The sequence below is a fragment of the Patella vulgata genome, chromosome 3 (genome assembly GCF_932274485.2).
Source record: "Patella vulgata chromosome 3, xgPatVulg1.2, whole genome shotgun sequence".
NCBI classification, from domain to species: Eukaryota; Metazoa; Mollusca; class Gastropoda; family Patellidae; genus Patella; species Patella vulgata.
Genome location: NC_065881.2, coordinates 38,246,257 through 38,269,765, shown reverse-complemented (window position 1 = coordinate 38,269,765; position 23,509 = coordinate 38,246,257). Strand labels below are relative to the sequence as shown.

General features: G+C 36.3%; 1 protein-coding gene and 1 non-coding gene across 4 annotated transcripts in view; both read left to right on the top strand.

The window, feature by feature from the left end:
- The first annotated feature begins 7,457 nt into the window (after positions 1-7,457).
- LOC126814455 (interleukin enhancer-binding factor 2 homolog) overlaps positions 7,458-23,509 on the top strand; it is a 42,766-nt gene continuing 26,714 nt past the window's right edge. Inside the window, exons 1-7 of one of the 3 annotated variants that reach the window (XM_050539598.2) lie at positions 7,498-7,569; positions 13,999-14,080; positions 16,916-16,984; positions 17,119-17,161; positions 17,585-17,641; positions 20,003-20,131; positions 21,058-21,072. In XM_050539598.2, the coding sequence (XP_050395555.1) occupies positions 16,947-16,984; positions 17,119-17,161; positions 17,585-17,641; positions 20,003-20,131; positions 21,058-21,072 (282 nt within the window). In that variant the 5' untranslated portion in view covers positions 7,498-7,569; positions 13,999-14,080; positions 16,916-16,946. Of the gene's footprint in view, positions 7,570-13,998; positions 14,081-16,915; positions 16,985-17,118; positions 17,162-17,584; positions 17,642-20,002; positions 20,132-21,057; positions 21,073-23,509 lie in introns of all 3 variants that reach the window. The other 2 variants (XM_050539596.1, XM_050539597.1) reach the window with 2 other exon arrangements.
- On the top strand, positions 19,351-19,483 carry LOC126817047 (small Cajal body-specific RNA 8). Its single transcript, XR_007678739.1, has one exon. It is a non-coding gene; the product is annotated as a small Cajal body-specific RNA 8 (non-coding RNA).

Here is a 23,509-nt window from a genome sequence, read left to right as displayed (position 1 = left end):
ATTTCAAACAACTTCATCCTCAAAGCTATACGAATCATCCTGACTAACAACACTTTTACATTTGGCGAAACCAATTACAAACAGATTCTTGGTATAGCGATGGGTACCAAGACGGCACCACAATTAAGTAATTTAACAATGGTATTCCTTGAGGAAAAACTATACTCAATTGTAGAAATTGAACATGGCGTGGATTACAGATTATATTTAGAAAATCAGTTGAACGATTCCTAGACGATATATTCTGTATTTGGAATGAACGAATTGGCAACATTTCAGATTTGCAAAAAATAATGAATGATTTAGATCTAAATATCAAATTCACAATTGAAAAGAAAGATCTGCAAATCGCATTCTTGGACGTTCTAGTGAAACGAAGGGGAGAACTCCTTATAACGGATATGTATTCTAAAGAAACAGATACCAAAAACTATCTTTCATATAAATCATGTCTCCCACGCCATACCAAAAATAATATACCCTTTTCTTTAGCTAGAAAAATATGCACCATTGTGATAGATGAAGACATCCGGGTTGTCAGATTAGGTGAGCTAAAATGAAATTTATTGAAACAGTATTACCCCGTCGAGGTAATAGGAGTAGGGATAAATAAGGCTTTGGCAATTGATATCCAAACACTGAGCGCTACTAAAGCAAAAGACAGTTCGGATAATATCATTACCTTTGTCGCTACTCATAACCCCCAACATCCCAACTTCTTTAAAACAATGTACGAGAGCAGGGCAATCCTGGCATCAAATGACAACCTCAGAACGAAATTTGATAATGTTCAATTCATTAAATCACAAAGACAGTCACCTAATCTCAAACGCCTCCTAACCAAAGCAAAATTCAATTCATCTATCACAAGGACCGGCTTTTATGTATCTTAATGCCCGGATCTTCGATGTAAATGTTGCGACCATATTACGCTAAATAACAAATATAATTTTCCTAAGTTTACATTTAGTGTCAACGACAATATGAATTGTGACACAAAAATATCATATATGTCTTGACTAGCAATGGGTGTCTAAATTTTTACATAGGGGAGACGTCCACGCATCTACGGGATAGAGTACGCAACCATCGACAGGATTGTAATATTGAAAATGGGCCCTTATTTGTAAATAGACATATCTATAAATGTGCACAACACTTACAAGTAAAATTCCAAATTTTCCCTTTTTATAAAATGAAAGTCGATGACAGCACGAAAAGGAAATTAATGGAAAAACATTTTATTAAAAAATACGTTCCTCGACTTAATAGTCAATAAGTAACAATTGGCCATTAGCTTCATTAATTTTCTTAAATCTATCCCATGATTATCTTCCACTCATTGTTCATAAATTGAACCCATAGGCTATACTACAGATTAACACACGTGTGTACATGTTTTCTATTAGTTAACGATAGGCTATACTACAGATTAACACACGTGTGTACATGTTTTCTATTAGTTAACGTTACATTATTAGTTACATTATTTATCGATTACTAGCGCACTTTCGCTTATTTTATTAAGCTCTTCAGATAGTCAACATTTTGGTAATACTAAAATGACTATGGCGTCATAGTTACACAGTAGTACAAAGAGGGAACTAACTTAAATATCAAATCAGGCAACAATAACTAGGCCTATATGCAATGAAATTACTACAATTTTGCATTTAAAGCTGACCGATATTTGTCAATAAAATATGCCTCTTTGGCTTCTACCAAGCACAAGCAGAATGTTTGGTCTTGTTTGACCGTTAGTAGGCCTATACCAACTTTCCCTGCTAAGTCGTTGACAACTTTGGTTTACTCCTCAATTTGTTATTTAGTTCCTTTTCCAGCCATAAGAGCGTATAGAATATATGAAAAGTTAAAGATAACTTGAGGCAGATTTTTTTTCGGTCGGGTAATTGGCATTTTTCAAAATGGCGGCCAAAATGACGTTCCAAAATGGCGGCCATATTGGCCAAAAATTGATTTGTTTTTTAAATTTTGTTGTCGCATGCTGTAGACATGTGTTACAATTCATTCTTTCCATCAGCTATCCGACTCTGTAACAGCCTAAGTCCGCCCCATAAAAAATGTCATAATATATAGCTAGACGAGATCCAATCCACGCATTGGATGCAACGTCGAGTGATGATCCTCTATCGAATCGAGAAGCTTTCTTCAAATTTTCTGAGAAAGTCAAAACATAATTATTTCTATGTCTTTTGCTCAATAGGTTATCAAATCACTATTATACGATCATGGGCATTATTTCCCACCCTTAAAAATCTATGACACAGGAAATAACAACACAATTACCTCCCCTGTTTTGCTATTGACAACATGGGGCAGCCATTTTCCAACGTTGGAATTTGAAGTTAAATATGATATTTTTGCCAATTTCTCAGCTGGCAGTAGCGAATTATAGGATTAATAGGACTGTTTATGGATACCATCTATTTTAAGGCTTTATTTTAATACATTTTAAAAATATAACTTGAAAATTTGCAATTGCAACTTTAAGTCATGACAAGAACAACCTCATGCGTGATGGAATTTCTGCACTGTAATTCCAGCACAGTTTGAAAGGTAATTCCGTCACGCATGTTTTGCGCAACGAAGCACACTTCTTTGGGATGATTTGTTTATAAAAAATGTTTTTCTATTGTCGGGGCTAGACATATTTTGACTATTCTAAGATGCCCGCCATGTCTTGATTCGCAGATTTAATGAAAAGTACATAGTTTGCATTTAGGTAATGTCAAAGTGGGTAATTCCGTCATATATAATGTTATAGACCTGATGCATCTGATGTAAAGAATCCATCTGGGTTTTTAATCATTCCTCTGATATTATCCCCCCATCTTATAAAATCCTCAATGGAATATACTATTACTGTATTAAACAGCCACTGTACGTGACTGCAAAATGAGGGGTACCATGTAATTCCGTCACAGTGGAATCGAGTATATTCCAATAAGGTGTACCATTAAACTCGTCTGTATTCATTGAACATGGGATAATCGGTAATACTTTGGCCATATTATCAACTAGAGATTAACGGCTTCACCACGATGCCATGTATTACGTATGGCGATTGGCCTGTCATCCCGCTGCGTGCGTCGAAAAATAACTAATTTCGCTGGAATTTTAAGAAAAAAGAAAGATTTATGAATATGGCACTCCTATAAAACGGTCAAATAAAAGTGTTTTAAAATGGTTAATTGCTATAGATTTTGATCTTTTTGGTCGATAGACTTATTTATAGACTCATTTTAGTGAAAATCTCAATTTCGACCAAAATCAATATTTTCACTTGCTTCGTGTACCGCAATATTAGATTTTGCGCATTCCGACTCATGTTGCCGCGCTTGTCACAAAATATATAAAAAAAATATACATAAAGTCGCCTTAAGGCGTATATTATTAGGGGTGGGCAAATGGAGGTCCATTTTAGGCGACAAGTGTTTTCTGCTGAATCCGAAACCGATTACATTTTTGATATGTGACGTAATTTTAGGTTGGTTCAGTGCCCATTTCCAAATGGCCGCCAAAAATGGACTTTTTTCGTCATAATGGTAAGGAAATATTGAAACCAGTCGTCTAATATGTGCTAATATGTATGTTTTTATAGGTCGGGGATACCGAATGAGACGAACTTAGATACAAAGGAATAATGGTTATACTACAGTGGTACTTTTTGTAATTTGTTTTCAGAAAAATCTGCATTTTTGCAGAATAACGCCCATAATTTGTTAATATCTGTGATATCGGGTTATTCTATCTCAGATACCATAGCAACTTAGAACAGCTTGCCAACTTCCCAACAGGGAAAGGCAACACCCTGGACATCACCCAACCTATTCCATCTTATGGCAACATTGACCATGACATAGTCCTTCTAGACATGTACTCTACGGCTAATTAAGTGACTAAAACCCATTCGCAGAAAGCTATACCTCTGGAAACGAGCAGACATACAAGGAATCAAAGAGGATCTCACTGACCTCACCGATTCAGTTATATAACATGGGAGAACCCCAAACCAAAAGGCAGACCATCGAGACCATCACCAAAAGAGTCCCCTCCAAGAGGACGACTTCTCGTTACACAAATCTCTGGATAAACACAGATATTAATAGAGCCATCAGACGGTAACAGAGGGCTTAAAAGAAGGCACGCCTTACTAAGAAGAATCAAGACAAGGACCTTTACAAGAAGCTACAGAATTTCCTTGAAACCACGATCAGCAGCGACTATAAGGAAGACTCCAAGAAATTTTGGACTTTCATCAAGAGTAAAGGACAAGAAGCCACTGGAGTAGCACCACTCAAAAACAAGAGTGACGCCCAGTAAAAAGCCAACATACTGAATCCACAGTTTGAATCAGCTTTCACTGCAGTGTTCCTACCATGGCATCCGTCAAACTTGATTGGAAAGGTTTACATACACTTGAAACTTCTGATGAATTTGAAGCTCTATTATGCAACTGGACCAAACACAGTCCCCTCCTTCATCATCAAAGCCGTAGTCACCAAATTAGCACCTGCCCATACACAAATCTTCCAGATGTCACTCGACTCAGGCATAGTCCCCAAGGATTGGAAAGAAGCCAATATTCAAGAAGGGAGACATACATCAGCCAGGGAACTAAACGCCAGTGTCGCTTGCCCACATCACCTGCAAGATACTGGAGCATATAATGCAGCACTTCGACAAGAACAGCATCTTGTGTGATAGTCAGTATGGTTTCAGGAAGCGTCGCTCCTATAAGACACAACTGATCTCTACCATACAGGAAATAGGCTCACACGTAGCCAAGGGAAAACAATTGCACGTCATACTCCTCACCTCGCCAAAGCGTTTGACAAGTGCCCCATGAAAAGCTCCTTCATAAGCGTGAACATTACAGAGTAAGAGGCAACTCACTGAAGTGGACCAGATCCTTCCTCATCAAAAGACACCAACAAGTCCTACTCGGCAGAGCAACATCTGACATGGCTCAGGTTACACCAGAGTTCCACGGTGCACTGTGCTTGTATTGGTCCATAGCCTTCATCGACGATCTTCCAGAATCCATAAAGTCGTCCCATTTCAAGCTTATTGTTGATGACAGTCTCTGGTAGTGGGAAACCAGACAGCCTCCGACCTTCTCCAGAAAGATCTCACGGCATTAGAGACAAAGGAAAATACGGGGCAGATGTCCTTCAATCTATCCAAATGTACAGTCATCCGCAGAGCTCCAAAGAACAGGGGGATACTATTCAGCACGGCTTAGTCGATATACCTCACCAGAAGTACTTACGAAACGGCGACTCTCGCACCCGAGACCAACACAGATTCTTCCAGGAGAGAGTATAAAACTTTCATTGAACTATTTATGGTCTGGGAAGATCCTAGTTCAGTATCAGTACAAATAAATCTGAAATAGAATAACCCGACATCACAGATATCAACAAATTATGGACAATTATCTGAAAAAAAATGCAGATTTTTCTGAAAACAAACGACAAAAAGCACGATTGCTGTATAACCATTATTCCTTTGTATCTAAGTTCGTCTTATTTGGTATCCCCGACCTATAAAAACATACATTTGAACATATTAGAGGACTAGTTTTAATATTTCCTTACTTTTACGATGAAAAAGGTGCATTTTTGGCGGCCATTTTGAAAATGGACACTGAACCAACCTAAAAAGAGGTCACATGCCAAAAATATCATAGGATTCAGATTCAGCAGCCAAAATGGCCTTAGAAAACACTCGTCACGTGGGATATCGATTAATGTTGATGTCATTTGCCCACCCCTAATATTATGCAACAATATACATTATGTCGCCTTAATGCGTATATTATGCAAAAATATACATAAAGCCGCCTTAATGCGTATGTAACAGTTACAAAATATTAGGGCGACCAAAATTTTTGTATATTTTTTAATTTATTTTTTTTCTCTATGAACCAAACTTCAGGAAATTGTAAAGCAAAGGGTATAGTGCCCAAAAAAGCATTTTCTGCTATAAAATATGGAAAACTGGTAGATTATGCAAATTTTCCTCCTATATAAGGTGGAAAATATAGTGTGGTGGCCTTAATGCGGAAATTAGATATATATACTCTTCAAAAAAAGTAGTGGATATTCAGAAACATTACAAAACCGCGGAAATGCACTGCTGTGTTTATTAGAGGTAACCAGTGTATGTTAATACCAGGCCAATTGCCAACACATGAACATAAACAGTTCACATGGGCGTAACACACCAAAGCAAAGATACGCTAAACAGTAAATGTTATCGAAGAACCGATAGGAAAGCAAACATATGGATAGATAAACCAGCACGCGGCAGTTTTGATCAACCCTTCTTTGAAATGTCAAATTTGACAATGAACCCCTTCATGTTGCCGCGCGGGTGGAAAATATAGTATGGTAGCCTTAATGAGGAAATCAGATATATATAGGCCTACTCTTCAAAAAAAGTAGGGGATATTCAGAAACATTACAAAACCGCGGAATGCACCGCTGTGTTTATTAGAGGTAACCAGTGTATTGCTACACATGAACATACTGAAGGCCCCATTTCACTCGCAAAGAGATACACTGTCAAAAGTGAAAATGGACGTTTTTAATTTTTGTCATAATAATGAGTAATTGCTCCACCAATCCTCAGATATTCAGCAATTCGTCGTGGCATACTCCTAATCAACCGTCCAATCACGATTTGGGGCAATCTGACCCACTCCTCTTGCAGTGCATCGGCCAATTCTTGAAGTGTTGTCGGTTGACGTTGACGTCGAAGAACACGTCTCCCGATCAAATTAAACGTAACACACTAAAAGCAAAGATATGCTAAACAGTAAATCTTATGGAAGAACCGATAGGAAAGCAAACATGGATAGATAAACCAGCACGCGGCAGTTTTCATCAACCCTTCCTCGAAATGTCAAATTTGACAATGAACCCCTCCCAAGTGTATGGCGCTATTGCGTGTCGCATATGTGCAGCTTATGCAGTGGTTCTGTTGGGGCGACATGTTCTTCATCTGTGAACATACTCTCTTAAAGCATGTCAAATATCCATGACTATTTATCATATCGCAACGTGCATAGGTATTTGCATTTCAATATCCCCAACTTTTTTTTTGAAGAGTATGTAGGCCTAGCCATTGCGCCCTATCGGAAAAGAATATACTTTAACTTATCTTATATACCTTGACCGCTGCAACATCCAAAATAATTTAAATTATTAAATTTATTATATTTTTAATTGAGATTAGGAAACGATCAATATTATTGCCCCCCCCCCCTCACCTGGGTTAAATTTCTTGCAATAAATTTGACGAAAAGGCCTTTTGATAAGCTATAAATTTCAAAATGCGCGCAGCTTCAACATTATAAAGAAGGGAGTATTAAAATTAGCATTTCGCTTCCCATAAAATATTTCAGTTGGTAACTTTAGGGAGAACGCCGAACTGTACAAGCAGCGCATGCGCACTAAAACTCTTGTCGGCGTGAGAGGAAAATTTTTGCACGTGAAAACAAAAGAAATTTTATTCGAAATAACATTAAATTTAAAAAATGAGGTAAGAATACACATGCAGTGCTGTAAAATATTGTCTTACACGTAATCTAGGCAAACTGCATAGCAAATCAAATCGAACAGAAATGTCAATGGACTCTTTATGTTCATTTTCTGAATCTGAATCAGTGAATGACTGAATTATGATAGGCCTAATACTGCAGGACCTTCCGGTATAATTGCCAATTGCCATGCACTGATACAGTACCGGTAACTAATGATATTTAGGATCATCAGTGAATATTCGCAAGGCCGCTAATATCACTGAGAGGGATGAGTTCGGTGCGGGTTAATGAGCTCGCAATATTAACTTTTTTCCTTCTGTAAAACTAAAAGTAGTTAAGTCTAAGTAATGAAGCCTCTAGATACATGTAACAAACCTTTATCTCTCAACCCTCCGTGTTTCGAGATAAGAAATGGTGCTGCTAACTTCAACGTAGCACATGCTGGAGCCATTCGCACCCGGCATTTGCAAACAAAATTAACAATATTTTTAATCAAAACGATTGATTATTGTTATTTATAATATTTCTGCCACACCCAACTACAAATAAGCATATTATAATCCGGGACCGACTAATCACCGGAATTCACCAGAATTCATTTACAATCACCGGAATTCACATGTAATCACCGGAATTCACAGAAAACCCCTGATTCCTCCCACAAAACTAATTTATTGTAACGAATTACTATTTTGATATCTCCACAGGCCAAATAAAGGTCCTGTTTGTGTATTTATTTGAAAGACTACCGGAATTCATTTCAAATATATGCATCATGGTTATGATAACAGGCCGAAACCCAAAATAACACTAAAAAACAATTTGCGCCGAGTTACCCAATACCTCCAAAATAACAACCAATAACTTCAAAAATATTGACTGTGGAAACACAAAATAACAATTTAGTATGAGTTTAAGAAGCGTGACTGGTTTTTGTCCAAATCGGAGGTTCACAGGAGATAACTCGTGTATGTGATTTTTGTTGACAAGAAACTTATGTATACTTTCGTTGCAATTCGTTGTAATGTATTGTAATTAGAGATTGATTAATAGTTTATTAAAACAGTAATTATATGCATGAAACATATTATGGTAATATGGTATATAATATTAATAGTGCAATAAACAATTTAATATTTATAGCTATTTATTTATTTACACTTGCAAATTGTGTCGTTTGTCACTTAATCTGTCATCGACATCGTAACTTGTTTTGAAATAAATAAATGAAATCAATTTAAATAAGTTCCGCTGACAATTAATTGTCTTTGTTCAGAGTATTCTCATGTTATGATAGTTTATTATGTTGTGATTGTATGTGATTTGACACTTTATACAATGACAATATTTACATTTAATATGATTTGTAAATCCGATATTTTGACCATTAAAGGGAGATTAGTTTACTCGACATGTGTGGAGAAAATCTCGTAACTCGTCAAATTTGAGATGTTTTAAAACAATTATGTGTAGAACCTATTTGTAATTCATCAAAAAGCCTCTTTTATCAGCATTTCAGTCCTAATTTTAACACATAAACACCGGAATTCACATTGAAAACATATAAACACCGGAATTCACTTTCAACATATCGGAAATCGCACTTAAGACCTTCATATTTACTATTATTTTACATTAAAAATAAATTACTTTTAAACACCGGAATTCACATTGAAAACATATAAACACCGGAATTCACTTTCAAATATCGAAATTCGCACTTCAGACCTTCGTACTCGATCACAAATATTTTACAATAATAATAAATTACTTTAAAACACCAGAATTCACTTACAAAATATCTGAATTCGCACTTTAGACCTTCATATTTACTAATATTTTACATTAATAAAAAATTACTTTAAAACACCGGAATTCACTTTGAGAAAATCGGAATTCGCCCCAAGACAATTGTATTTACTTATATTTTGCATTAATATTAATACTAGAATGTATCTGCTGTAAAACGATATTTCTAGATGGTCAACTCGGGGAAACACAATAAAAACACAGCAGTAATCCATGTAAAATGTCAAACCGAACATTTCTCGAATGTAGATGAGCTAAGTTTATTCGAAAATTAACTTAGTAATAATCAGCCAATCAAATAATTATAAAGTCTCATCAATAATTTTTTGGATATTTTCATAGATAATCCGTTGTAGCATGAAGCAGTCCAGATTAAATGAAGTGTAATTTTAATAATATGCCAATAGTAGGCATATAGAATGTTCACCAGTTAATTGTCATTGTAAAAGGTGACAAATCACATACAATCACACCTCCAAAAAACATAAACTATGATAACATGAGAATTTATTTATTTCTAAACAAGTTATGACTTACGATGTCGATGACCGAAAGTGACAATCGGTGCAATTATAAATAAATAAATATAGCTATAATATTAAATTGTTTATTTTAATAAACAATTATCAATCTTTTATTACAATACATTACAACGAATTGCAACGAAAGTATACATTTAAATAAGTTTCTTGTCAACAAAAATCACATATACACGAGTTATCTCCCGTGAACCTCCGATTTGGGCACAAATCAGCGAGGCTTCTTAAAGTAGCTAAGTCCGTAACTCAATATCATCGAAAATCTTCGACATAGGAAACACGATTTTTTTTTTGCAATTTAAATCAGCATTGGTGTTGTGATCTTGCCTGGAAAAGATGGGCTTCTGATATCCAATATTTAAGACAAAATAAACATTTTACCATTGGTACACGAATCGTGTACCATATTGCGTTTCAGCGCCATTTGTAACAAGGTCCTGAAAGAATGAGGCTAGACATATTCCACAAGTCATGTCAAACGGTGATACTGTGTTCTTATTTGGAGAGCATGCGCAATAAATAATATCGGTGTTGACGGGAATAACCAGACGCTAGAAACTGACTTGCGGTTGAGACTTCTGGCGTATTTCGCCGAACATAACTGATGACAATTCACAGTAAAACGGACTCGATTGAATGTAAATCAGTTTATATAAATTCATATTACATTATTATATGTGTTGCGACCTATTTGTGCCAATTTCTAGGTCCAAAATATTAGCGATTTAGCTCCTTTAAATTCAACTAAATTGTTATATTGTGTTTCCACAGTCAACATTTTTGGGGTTATTGGCTGTTATTTTGGAGTTATTGGGTAACTCGACGCAAATTGTTCGGCCTATTGGGTAATCATGCTGCATATATTTGAAATGAATTCCGGTAGTCTTTCAAATAAATTCACCTACAGCACCTTTATCTGGCCTGTGGAGAGATCAAAATGTATTATACATTTAAAATAAGTGAGTTTTGTGGGAGGAATCGGGGATTTTAGAAGTGAATTCCAGTGATTGTAAATGAATTCCAGTGATTGTAAATGAATTCCAGTGATTGTAAATGAATTCCAGTGATTAGTCTACCCGCACAATCCTAGCTGAAACGAGTACAAATCCCCTCTTTTTAAATCAAAGCGACAGTAGATTGCTTTTTCCGACATTTTAAATTTACACCTGTAACACATAAAGGCGGGGCCACGTGTGCAATAGCCAATCAAAGTTCTAATCTGATAAGAGTTGTGCAGTTGTAATACGCCGTAATTATGAACGTCCGAATCAATTTCGATAAAAACAATGCTTGATTTACTTTATTGTCAATATTTGCTGATAAATGAATGTTGTTTCAGTAGATTGGGCTGTGTATGTATAATACATGTAAGTACTAAAAGTATCAAATTAACTTATTTTTAAGATGGTATATTTATTAATAAAGAAATTGAGTAAACTTGCCACTTGGAACTAAAGGCATCCAATCGTAGCTAAAAACAAGCACATCAGTATATCTATAATATCTCAGCGTTTTTAGTTACGTTCTCGTAGCTATGAAGCCTCTAACTCAGTCAGTGACATCCATCCAAAGTATACAACATTAAAAACACAAATTATTTGTCAATCTAAACCAACTTTGGTCTTGTAATCTTACTGGGAAAAGATGGGCTTCTGCCGATATTAAAAGTAGCTACATTGTAAGTCAATTTAAATCAACATTGGTGTTGTTATCGTACCTTGAAAAGATGGGCTTCTGATATCCAATATTTAAGACAACATAAACATTTTACCATTGGTAAACGAATCGTGTACAATAATGGGTTTCAGTGCCATTTGTAATAGAGGACTCGAAAAACGAGGCTAGACATATTCCACAAGTCATGCCAATCGGTGAAGCCATATTCTTATCTGGCGAGCACGCGCAATAAATACTATCGGTGTAGACTGGAATAACCAGGTGCTAGAGATAGCCATTCGATTGACACTTCTGGCATATTTCGCCGAACATAACTGATTTGAAATTAGAGTAAAAACACAAACGATTGAATGTAAATCAGTTTATATTATACATTCATATTACATTATTATATGTGTTGCCTCCCATTTGTGTCAATTTCTAGGTCCCAAATATTAGCGATTTAGCTCCTTTAAGTAGGGTGGTCCAAGCTCAACAGTTTTACAAAACATGGACAATAATTCGGGCTTATTTTAGCATTATTTTATATGATAAGACTTACAATAAAAACTTCATTCATCAACAATCAAAGTCTGGCCATCTTTGACTTTTGAAGATATAACAATTTTGGCATGTTGGAAAAATTGGTTGAAATTATGTTCAGAGCACATTATCAGGGCAGTTAACTCTTTGTGAGTTATGGTTCTTGGTATAAAAGAAAGTAGAATTACGTCCCTGGCACGAAGATTTCTTCATCACAGTCGGGAAACATCGTCTATTTTCTTGCCGCGAAGTAACGGAATACACTCTGAGACGATTGAATTTTCAACATCTGTATGCGTGCGCAAACGCTTAGGTTTTTTATACGCCCACATTTCTTTGATTATGAAGAAACTGCTTAATATTAATAATGGTTATTAAAAACATGCCTATGTATTTGAAATCACCTCTGAAACTGATTAAATAAAATCTTTTGGCTTCAAATGTTATATGAATTATTATTTAGACATTTATTAACATGACAAGCCTATGATCAACTCTAGACTATCGGATGGCCGAGATTTAAACATCCATGAAATTTAGAAATTTAACAATAAAATGGACAATAATGAATGATCACAAAATGTCTTCCAGCAGTAAAACGTTGATAAGAATATAAAGCAATTTGAATGAAATTTTCATATATTCATTTTTCGTTTTCAATTTTTTGAATTACAGTATTAAAACAAGATCGTCAAGCTCTTAATATCTAAATCTAAATCTTTCATAATGCATCTTCGAAAGGTGGGGGACTATTAAAATGGGTTCATCTGTCCGCCTGTCTGTCTGTTCGTCACACTTTTTGGGACACAATAACTCTCTAATTAAGTGAAAGTGATAAAACTTTGTGTATAGTTTCATTACATCAATACCTTGACTAAGTTCAATAATGAGCATTTTCTGCTTACGGTAAGCAGAGCAATAAGCAATTTGATTGGTCGAGATTTGGAACACAATAACTCTCATTCTAATTGAGGTAGAATGTTCAAACTTGGTGTAGGTGTTTATTAGGACAATGCCTTGATGAAGTTCGAAAATAAGCATTTCCTGCTTAGGGTAAGCAGAGATAAGCATTTTGATTGGTTGATGCTTTGGGACACGATAACTTTAGTTCTAATTAAGTGAGAGTAATGAAACTTGGTGTATAGTTTCATTACATCAATACTTTGACTAAGTTTCATAATGAACATTTTCTGCTGAGTGTAAGCAATAAGCAATTTGATTAGTCGAGACTTTGGAACACAATAACTCTCCTTCTAATTGAGGTAGAATGTTCAAACTTGGTGTAGGCGTTCATTAGGTGAATGAATGCCTTGATGGAGATCGATGATGAACATTGTCTGCTTACGGTAAGCAATCAGAGATAAGCAATCTGATTGGTTCACTAAATCTTTCAAACTTAAAATTAGTGTCCTGCAAATTACTATAGTTACAAATACAGTGCAAACAAATTAATCTTTTCTAAGAAGTACATGTTAGCAAAAATAGACCTTGTTAATCTAAGCTACAGCCAGCTGATGCAGAAACTAATAATTTGCTGGCAATTAACTGGTACAATGCAATGACTTCCTCAGTGGTGCAGAACAGAGGGCCTGACAAGGACAGCTGTCTAGTCCTTCGGATGAGACGAAAAACTGAGGTCCCGTGTATATATTGGAATGCACGTAAAAGATCCCCCGGCAGTTGGATTTCGATATAAGAGTAGGCGATAGTGCCGCTGCCCGGGCAAAATTTCCCTCATAGCACACTGTATGGCGTATGCCCGTCTTCATTAGCCCAGTATAGGAGCAGAACAGTAGGACGTTAAACCCCATTTCATTTCATTTTTTCGACACGAGCTTGTTCAAAGAGAAATACTACAATTGAAGTTTGGTTGTATTTCAGGTATGACAAATCCGATGAACAGCAGACGACTATTCACTGTTGATTTTGTGTATGAACAGTTGGAGCTAAAGTCTCAAATATGGTACATTTGTAATGGGAATTGAAAGACAATTCTTACGTATTATTCTGTTCTAGATAATTATTTCCAGAAACAGCAAAACCTAATTCACTTAAACCTACTTGTATATGTACACAACACCTTTTGTGCTAATTCTTTGATTAAAATACTGTTAGTTACTATTCTTGGATCTAGTTTCTTATTCATGCAGACGAAATCTAACATGTAGTATGTAGGAACTAAAGTGACCACATGTACATTTGTATATCGATCTGTAATCCCGGATAAATAAAAAACAATATAAAAAGGCAATACATGGGCCGTAATTGTATTATATGGCGATTATTTCACAAACAGCATGTTGCATATTGCCACAATACACTGTATATAGTTATATCGCAATGTGAATACGGAAATATCGCAATGTTGAAAATAGCAGATATCGCCCATCCCTACCTTGGTGTCACCACTTTGTACGAAATAATCTATCCCGATGAGTGACGTAATTAGTTTCCATTTTTATATACCCACATTTTCATGTGGACATATTTTGTCATCACCCTTGTCCGTCCATAATTTTTATCCGATTTTGACGAAACTTGAATTATTATTGGTTTATATACCAAAGATCTCGGTTCCTTTCAATATTGGTGTGTATCGGACCATAAATACATGGACTATGACCCCTTATTGTACCAAAATTCATGTTTTTAGCTTGTGGACACTCTAGAGGTCACAATTTTTATCCGATTTTGATAAAACTTAAAATGTATTTCAGGTTTGTAGTTTTTAATTATTAGACTGGTTACTGAAATAGATTTGCTTATTATTAATGTTCTAACTGCAGTATACTGAGTTCATACGTGTGGCATTGCCCACTCCCCTTTGGTTGCAACTTAAAATGGTTTACAAAATTACATGTAGGAACAGTATTGTGCATCAGGGCTTGCCACGAGATGTGAGTAATTACTCGCGCGCGCACGCTACGCTTGCGTAAAACCAAATTTACATGAGTGATTAAGTACTCGCGCAAATATAAAAAATAATTTAATCAGAAATAATGGAATATCGTAATAAAAAAAGCCGTAAACAAATTGTATGCCTTCATATGATGCACTATTGCGCACGCGGCGTGTCTTTCCAGTGCCACCTGTTGTTACTAAAAATACTTTGAGACGCGTACTGCCAGGCGTTTTTTAAGCGGATGTCCTTTGCCGTGTCTGGATAATCAAAAATTGAGCGGATGTTGTCGTTTCTATAGCAATTCTTTCGATCCTGCATCTTTTCTGCAAATTGATGGGATTGAAATTGTTTTGCCTGTTCTTTTACCTTTCTAAGCTTTACCCGAATCCCCTCAGCACGCCAACGATGGCAAAGGGAAACCCAGTTTCCCTTGCAATGTTCTTGTCATGGGAAGACAATTTACAGAATTTGTTTGGATAAATAAAAGAGTATGCATTGCCATTGTGTATAAAATAGCTTTATTCAACGTCGGCTTCCACCGAAGTGACAAGAGCATTGCCATTAGGCACATGAAATTTAAATGGCTACTCACGCACATCATTCTGAGTGAGTAAATACATGTACTCGCCTCACTCGCGCAAGTCTATATTTGCGTGAGTAGTCATCTACTCGCCTCGGTAACTGTCTTTTTATACGCCCACATTGAAATGTGGTCGTATATTGTCGTAGCCCCTGTCCGTCCATCTGGCGTCCTCAATTGCTTGTAGACGCTCTAGAGGCCAAAGTTAATATCCAATTGACGTTAAATTTATACACAGTGTTTACAGTCATGAGACGAAGAAGCCTATTGATATTCAGCGGTTTCCGATAATTAAAGCCTATTGAAATGCGGTCGTATATTGTCGTCGCCCCCATCCGTCCTGTGTCCAAAATTGCTTGTGGACGCTCTAAGGGCCAAAGATAATATCCAATTGACGTTCAAGTTATACACAGTGTTTACGGTCATGAGACGAAGAAGCCTATTGATTTTCAGCGAATTCAGATAATTACTGCCAGAGTTATGGCCCTTGATCAATTTGAAAAATATTGTGGATGCTCTAGAGGCCAAAGTTTATATATGATTGACTTCAAATTTATACACAGTGTTTAAGATCATGAGACGAAGAAGCCTATTGATTTTCAGCGATTTCCGATAATTACTGCTAGAGTTATGGCACTTGATCATTTCAAAAAATCTTCTTGATGCTCTAGAGGCTAAAGTCAATATCCGATATTAGTGTTTAAGGTCATAAGATGAAGAATCCTATTGATTTTCAGTGATTTCGGATAATTACTGTCAGAGTTATGGCCCTTGATCACTTCACAAAAAATCTGGTGGACGCTCTAGAGCCTAAAGTTAATATCCGATTGACTTTAAATTTATACACAGTGTTTAAGGTCATGAGATGAAGAAGCCTACTGGTTTTCAGCGATTTCTGATAAGTACTGCCAAAGTTATGGTCCTTGATCTCTTTGAAAAATCTTGTGACGCTCCAGAGGCTCAAGTTATCATCGGATTGACTTCAGATTAATACACAGAGTTTAAGATCTTGAGACGAACAAGTATATTGATTTTCAATGAATTTTGATATCTTGAACAGCTAAATCCATGGTATTAAATGTTTCGTATACTAAACGTTAGCATGGGGCAGAACTTTATAAAAACCAAACAAATTCTAATGATTTTCTGATAATTACTTAATGAGTTGTTACTCTTAATCAGATTTTAGTGTATTATAAATGTTTCATTACCGAAAAAAGTAAAAACATGCGACAATTCTTGTTGACTGCCCAGACGATTTAGCTGATGTGGGCGTATGTTTCGTTGCCTGGCAACCTATCTTTTATTTTTTTCAGAAATTTCCGAAGTGTTCGTGGTAAGGGTGGTATGATGAGAGGGCCATTTAATAAACCTCATGGTCAGCCGTAAGTTTTTAGTTCCTATAGGCCTTCTTATTTGAACATGTACCAGACATGTATGAAACAATTAAAAGGCTTTACCTAATATTTTACCTTAAGTACTGGTAAGCATCTATGAACATATGTTTTTCTTTCTTCAGATTTCGTGCCTTTGTACCACACATTCCATTTGATCTATTACAGGTAATTTAGTTAATATCATCTATTACATCAGCTGGCTTTACATGTACATATCCTTTAATTACAAACATAAGATCTCCCTTCTTTATCAGAAGATGCCGTCTCGCTTACCAGGTTCAGTGTTTGATCCTTTTGTTGCCCCAGAAAGTTGATAAGGATTTTCTGGCATGGTCCCCCTTTTCATAAGTGCAGGACAGAGGGCCTGGTAAGGGACAGTGTCTGGTTGTGTAGTGTACACGTCATGCACATACAAGAAGCTTTGACAGTTATTTTCCTCATAGCACCATGTTCAGGCGTATTCCAGTCTTCATTATCCCAGTGGGTGGAGAAAAGTAAGACATTAAACCTCATTTGTTTATCAGATTTAGTCATTATTTTAATATCAAGAAATGTAGTATAATGTTAATATCATGTTTTCTTTTATAGTGTGAATCTGCCTTCCCTAAATCAAAACCGGCTTCAGATGAAAAATCTTTCACAGAGGTACATGTATGCTTTATCAAATGCAGGGTTATGCTTATTTTCTGAGTTTTTGAAAAAGTGATTTTTAAGGCCCATCCTTAAAAGTCATTGAATTTCACTAATGCTTGAACTGTCTATTGAAGTCATTTAAAACACTTGAACTATACTCAAAGCCATTAAAAATGCAATGCCAAATTCAAAGTTTATTTACTGCAACAACTTTTAACAAATGTACATAACAATTGACAAAATCGAGATAACAAGCATCTGTGGATAATTTCATGAAAGAATTGACTACAAATGCACAAAACCGAAACGTCAGAGAACCATGAAACAAAGCAGGGGTCAGCTGAAGTCAATATCGGGTATGTCCACCCTGAGCTCTTACACATGCCTGAAGTCGCCTTGGCATGGACTGGCGCAGATGTCTCACTACACGCTGTGGGTTTGTTTGCCAATGATTTTGGAGTGCCTGTGCCAACTCTGCAACAGTTCGTGGTGGCACGACTTGGGTTCGAACCCGTTGTCCAAGTTCATCCCAAAGGTGTTCGACCGGGTTCATGTCGGAGACTTAGCGGGCCAATCCATAACACGGACATGATGATTGTTCAGAAAGTCAACCTGGCAGTGTGGGGTCGGGCATTGTCATGTTGGAAAACCATCTGTCGACAGACGCCATGTTGAGCCAGCAATGGAAGCAACATTGGACGAAGAATGGCGTCAACATAATGTTGAGCGTTGAGATTGCCTTGGCCCCCCACCAACTGGGACCGAAAGTTGACGTTGATAGTGGCCCAAACCATGACGCCACCTCCCCCGAACCAATCCCTTTCCAGCACGCAGTTACGAGCAAAGCGTTCATGTCGACGTCAGTAGATACGGTGACGTCCATCAGGAAAACGGTGACGTCCATCAGGAAAACTGAGGTTGAATTGGGATTCATCCAAGAAGATGACATTTCGCCATGGTGTGTTGTGCAGATACCCCTGATTTGCGACCCAATGCTGTCTGGCAAGTCGATTATGATGCAAAAGGATTTGACCTTTATAAGGTAGACGCAGCGTAACCCAAGAGCAGCCAGACACCTTCGGACTGTTTGAGGAGTGATCTGACGTTGCCGTGTTCCAACAATTCATCTGGAAGTAGCAGTAGCTGACTGGAACCTGTTGCGCAGATGCAGTAGTCGGATGTGGCGATCTTGATCAGGGGTTTTTACAGGTGCCGCTCCAGGTCGGGGTCAATTGGTAACTCTTCCAGTGGCGTGCAAGCGTTGTCTGAGGCGAGCAATGGTCGATGGGTTGACATTAAAGTGTCTGGCGACAGCTACCTGTGAAGTCCCCTGATCCAGCATGCCAATAGCTCTGTTCCTGTTTTCTTCTGTAAGGCGTGGCATTTTTCCGAAGTGATGAATGTTGAAATTTTGATCTGTATTTAAAGGGCCAGAGTGCAGGGAATGCACTTGCAACACGTGTGACATGGGACTGCTTAAAATCGTTAAAAAAGACAAGTGTTGCATTTGCACGAACAAAGTTCATTACCGAGAACTGATATTGGGTTCAAACCCAGAACTCCACAAAAATAGACCCATCACAAGTTTCACTTATGTGCTATAAGATAGGAAAGCCCAAGAAAACGTTTACCAGAAATATTTCACAAATAAGGCATTGCATTTTTAATGGCTTTGAGTGTAGAATTTTATATAACATTAAATGTATAATAATTGAACTATATGGAAGGCTGAAGATACACAGAATAATTTGAGATTTTACTTTTCTGTCACTCAAACTTCCTATATTAAACAAGACTTTCTGATGACTACAAATATTCTAGTTTAAATTGTAGACAGATACGAAGTTAACAAACAATAATAATAGTTCTATTGATTTTTTTAAGGGGAGTACAAAACCTTTTGCAGATTTAACATACATTGTGCAAGAGCTAAATCTGCCTGTTGCAAGTCTTTCTTTAGGCCTGAAATGTTATATAAACTATTAATTAGACATTTATTAACATGACAAGACCATAATCAACTCTTGATGCCATCGGATACATGTATCTCCAGTATTAAGTAGATTAGAACGGTTCAGCCATATTTTGATTTAATTTAAAAATGGAGGAGAGAGACTTAGCTTCGAACATCCAGTATGGTGGTTGAAATTATTGTACACGTCTTTACAAACCTTCAAAGGCTAATATCTTTGCTCGCAATAGAGTAATTTGAATCAAATTTTCAAATTATTCATTTTACATTGTCTATTTTCGAACTATTATAGCAAGAATGGCTAGCTCTTTATCTAAATCTTACATGATGTATCTTTAAGATAGAAGAAAATGACCCTTTTTATAGCTAAAAAATTGCAATTTTAACCCTTTGTTTTTCAGGCACTTTTAAAGCGAAATGCTGATCTGACACCCAATGCTGGGGAACAAGCTTCTATATTAGCGTTGGTTACAAAAATACAAAGTATATTAGATAACTTAGTTATTGCACCTGGAGCGTTTGATTCAGCTGTAAGTACCAAAGAAACATAAAATATATTTCCAATATTTGAAAATAATAAATTAATATGAGACTTTATAGGTGTTATGGTGTTGCGTTTTGACTCGACATCCGGTTTGGCACAGTTCCTTATTTTTTTAATGACAAACAAAGCAACAATATCCTTGACATTTCAAATGGTGGGCATACTTCATACTGTACTCAAAAGGACGAAGTATAATTTAATACTTATAATATAAAAAATATAAAAATGTAAGTTAATGAAAGCACAAGTCGAAATCAATACTAATAATAAAGGCAAGGAAAAAAAGAGTTAAATAACTCAATCCTTGACTTATAAAATAGGTTCTGTATGAATACAGGGAACCAATATAACGGAAGCTTTTTCACTCAGGGCCCCATGCTCAAGGAACCAAGTCAAACCGCATACTGAGACAGTAGTTAAAATTGCACTAATTTTGTCTTAATCACCTGAATTACAAAACTTGTGGGTATCTTTTATATGCAGTCACATTACTTATTAATTTAAAATGGAAAGCACTGCATTTTCTCTGCCTAAAAAAGGTTGTTTGTACCTTGCATGTTATTTTTAATTTAGTTGTATTGATGCTTTTGTATTTTTAGTTATATTTCATTTAAAGACCTATTTTTTGATAAATTTTTGCAGATATTTTATTTTGTTTATTATTAAGTCTGCCCGGCTAAGCTTTTGGCTGCCATTTTGTTTGTAATGGGTTATATATTTATCAGTTGGAATTCAAGGCTTACTTATTTTGTTTACAATCACAAACTCAGTTCCTGAACACCCAAAATACTGATTAAATATTAAAGCATATCATTTAACTAATTATTTCATTTTTTGTTGGTAAATTCTGAGTTGAACATGCATTAAAATAATTGAAGTTTAACTTGCGTTTCCTTGACCCTCTTTTTACAGAATAACAGCCTACCAGTAAGTTGTATTTTATCTGAGACCCAATAATTACATGTAGCAATTTATTTCTCTTTCACATCAGCGTAAACTCAGAGTTAATTAATAGAACTTCTGTTGTTTTTTTTTTTAACATCACAAGCAGACAGCACACTCACACAGACATTTCCTTTAATATTTCAAATCTAAGTTAAACTAATTCTGTCCAGTAGAGTTACACTGTCTTCCCTATCAAATAGTTTCTTTCTTTGTGTGTTATGTTTGAATTGTTTGGAATTAAAATTCAAAATATTAAGAATTTTGACATTCAGTATTCTTAAGTCTTACAAGTAGTAAAGTCCAAAAGTGCAATACTCTTTGGCAATGAATTTGTTGGGAGCTATGGTATCCACTGCCTTGTCCAATTTTTATACGCCAACATTTTCATGTGGACGTATATTGTCGTCACCCCAAACCGTCCGTCTGTTTGTAGACACTCTACAGGTCACAAGTTTTATCTGATTTTGACGAAACTTGAAATATAGGTCTATCTCCCAAAGATCTCGGTTCCTTTCGATATTGGCATGTATCGGACCATAACTTCATGGATTATGACCCCTGATTGTACGAAAAATCACGTTTTTAGCTTGTGGGCACTCTAAAGGTCACAATTTTGATCGGATTTTGATGAAACTTGAAATGCATGTTTAGGCCCAAAGAGCTTGGTTCCTTTTGATATTCGCGCATATCGTAGCGTAACTTCCTGAATTATGGCCTCTGATGGTACGAAAAATCGCGTTTTTATGCGTCCACATGTATATTGGCGTCGCCCCTGTCCGTCCGTCAGGACATCTTTCCGTCCACAATTGTTTGTGGACACTCTACAGGTCACAATTTTTATCCAATTTCACCGAAACTTGAAATATAGCTTTATCTCCCTAAAATCTCTGTTCCTTTTGATATTGGCATGTATCGAACCATAACTTCATGGATTATGGCCCCTGATTGTACAAAAAATCGCGTTTTTAGCTTGTGGACCCTATAGAGGTCACAATTTTTATCCGATTTTGTTGCAACTTGAAATGTAAATTTATAACCCAAAGATCTCGGTTCTTTTCGATATTCGCACATATTGGACCGTAACTTCCTGAATTATGGCCCCTGATTGTACGAAAAATCGCGTTTTTAGCTTGTGGACCCTATAGAGGTCGTAATTTTTATCCGATTTAAAAAATCATTTTAGTATATCACCGTTACACCCTAAGGACAGCTGAGTTCGAATTTCGTAAAAATCAGACCAAAACTGACAGACAAAATAGCCGTCCCTCGTACTGTGGACCCTCTAGAGGTCACAGTTTTCTTTTGATTTTGATGAAACTTGAAATGTAAGTTTATAACCCAAAGATCTTGGTTCCTTTCGATATTCGCTCATATCCAACCGTAACTTCCTGAATTATGGCCCCTGATTGTACGAAAAATCACGTTTTTAGTTTGAGGTCCCTCTAGATGTCACAATTATTACCCAAAGATCTTGGTTCCTTTTGATATTCGCGCATATCGGATCGTAACTTCCTGAATTATGGCCCTTGATTATATACGAAAAATCATGTGGTCCCTATAGAGGTCACAATTTTTATCCAATTTAAAAAAAAGCAAAAAACGTGTGAATATATCACAGTTATACACTAATAATGGTTGAGTTTGAATTTCGTGAAAATCAGAAAAAACTGACGGACATAATGGCCGCCTTTTGTATGCAAATAGTGTAAAAATATGGTATATCAAGGTTGTGGGCCCTCTTAGAGGCCACAGTTTTTATCCGATTTGGATGAAACTTTAAATACATGTATATGTTTTATCATAAAGATCTTGGTTCCTTTTGATAATCACACATATTCGAACGTAACTTCCTGGATTATGGCCACTGATTTAACTTAAAATATATCTTTATATTCTAAAAATCTCAGTCCCTTTTGATATTTGTGCATTTCAGACCATAACTTTCTGGATTATGGCCCCTGATTGTTTAAAAAAATAATTTTTGTTTTTAGCTTGTTCTCTATCCATCTGTTGCAAAATGTGGGCGTATCCTGCCTGGCAGCCACTGGTTCAGTTAATTATTTACATCATTTCACTGGAACACTGGAACAAGTAGTTGTTCACTTGACTTATTCATTTAATAGCAAAGCTGATGTAGGACTTGGGGGGGGGGGGGTAGATGACTGAATGGTTAGCATGTGCGTGCTGTATCATAAGGTCTGTCATTGAGTCAACTGGCTTGGTTTTGATTCCCCAGTTGTACGTGACAAGGAGTAGGGTCGTCTGTCCAACTTTGTGTGTTTTCTCCGGGTCCTCCGCTTTCCTCCCACTGCTAAAGACCCCTACGCACAAGCAAATTATTGAAATAAAATTGAACCATGTGTTAGTCCCGAAATGACCTAGTTTGTGTGAGTGGACATTAAACACCATTTCTTTCTCT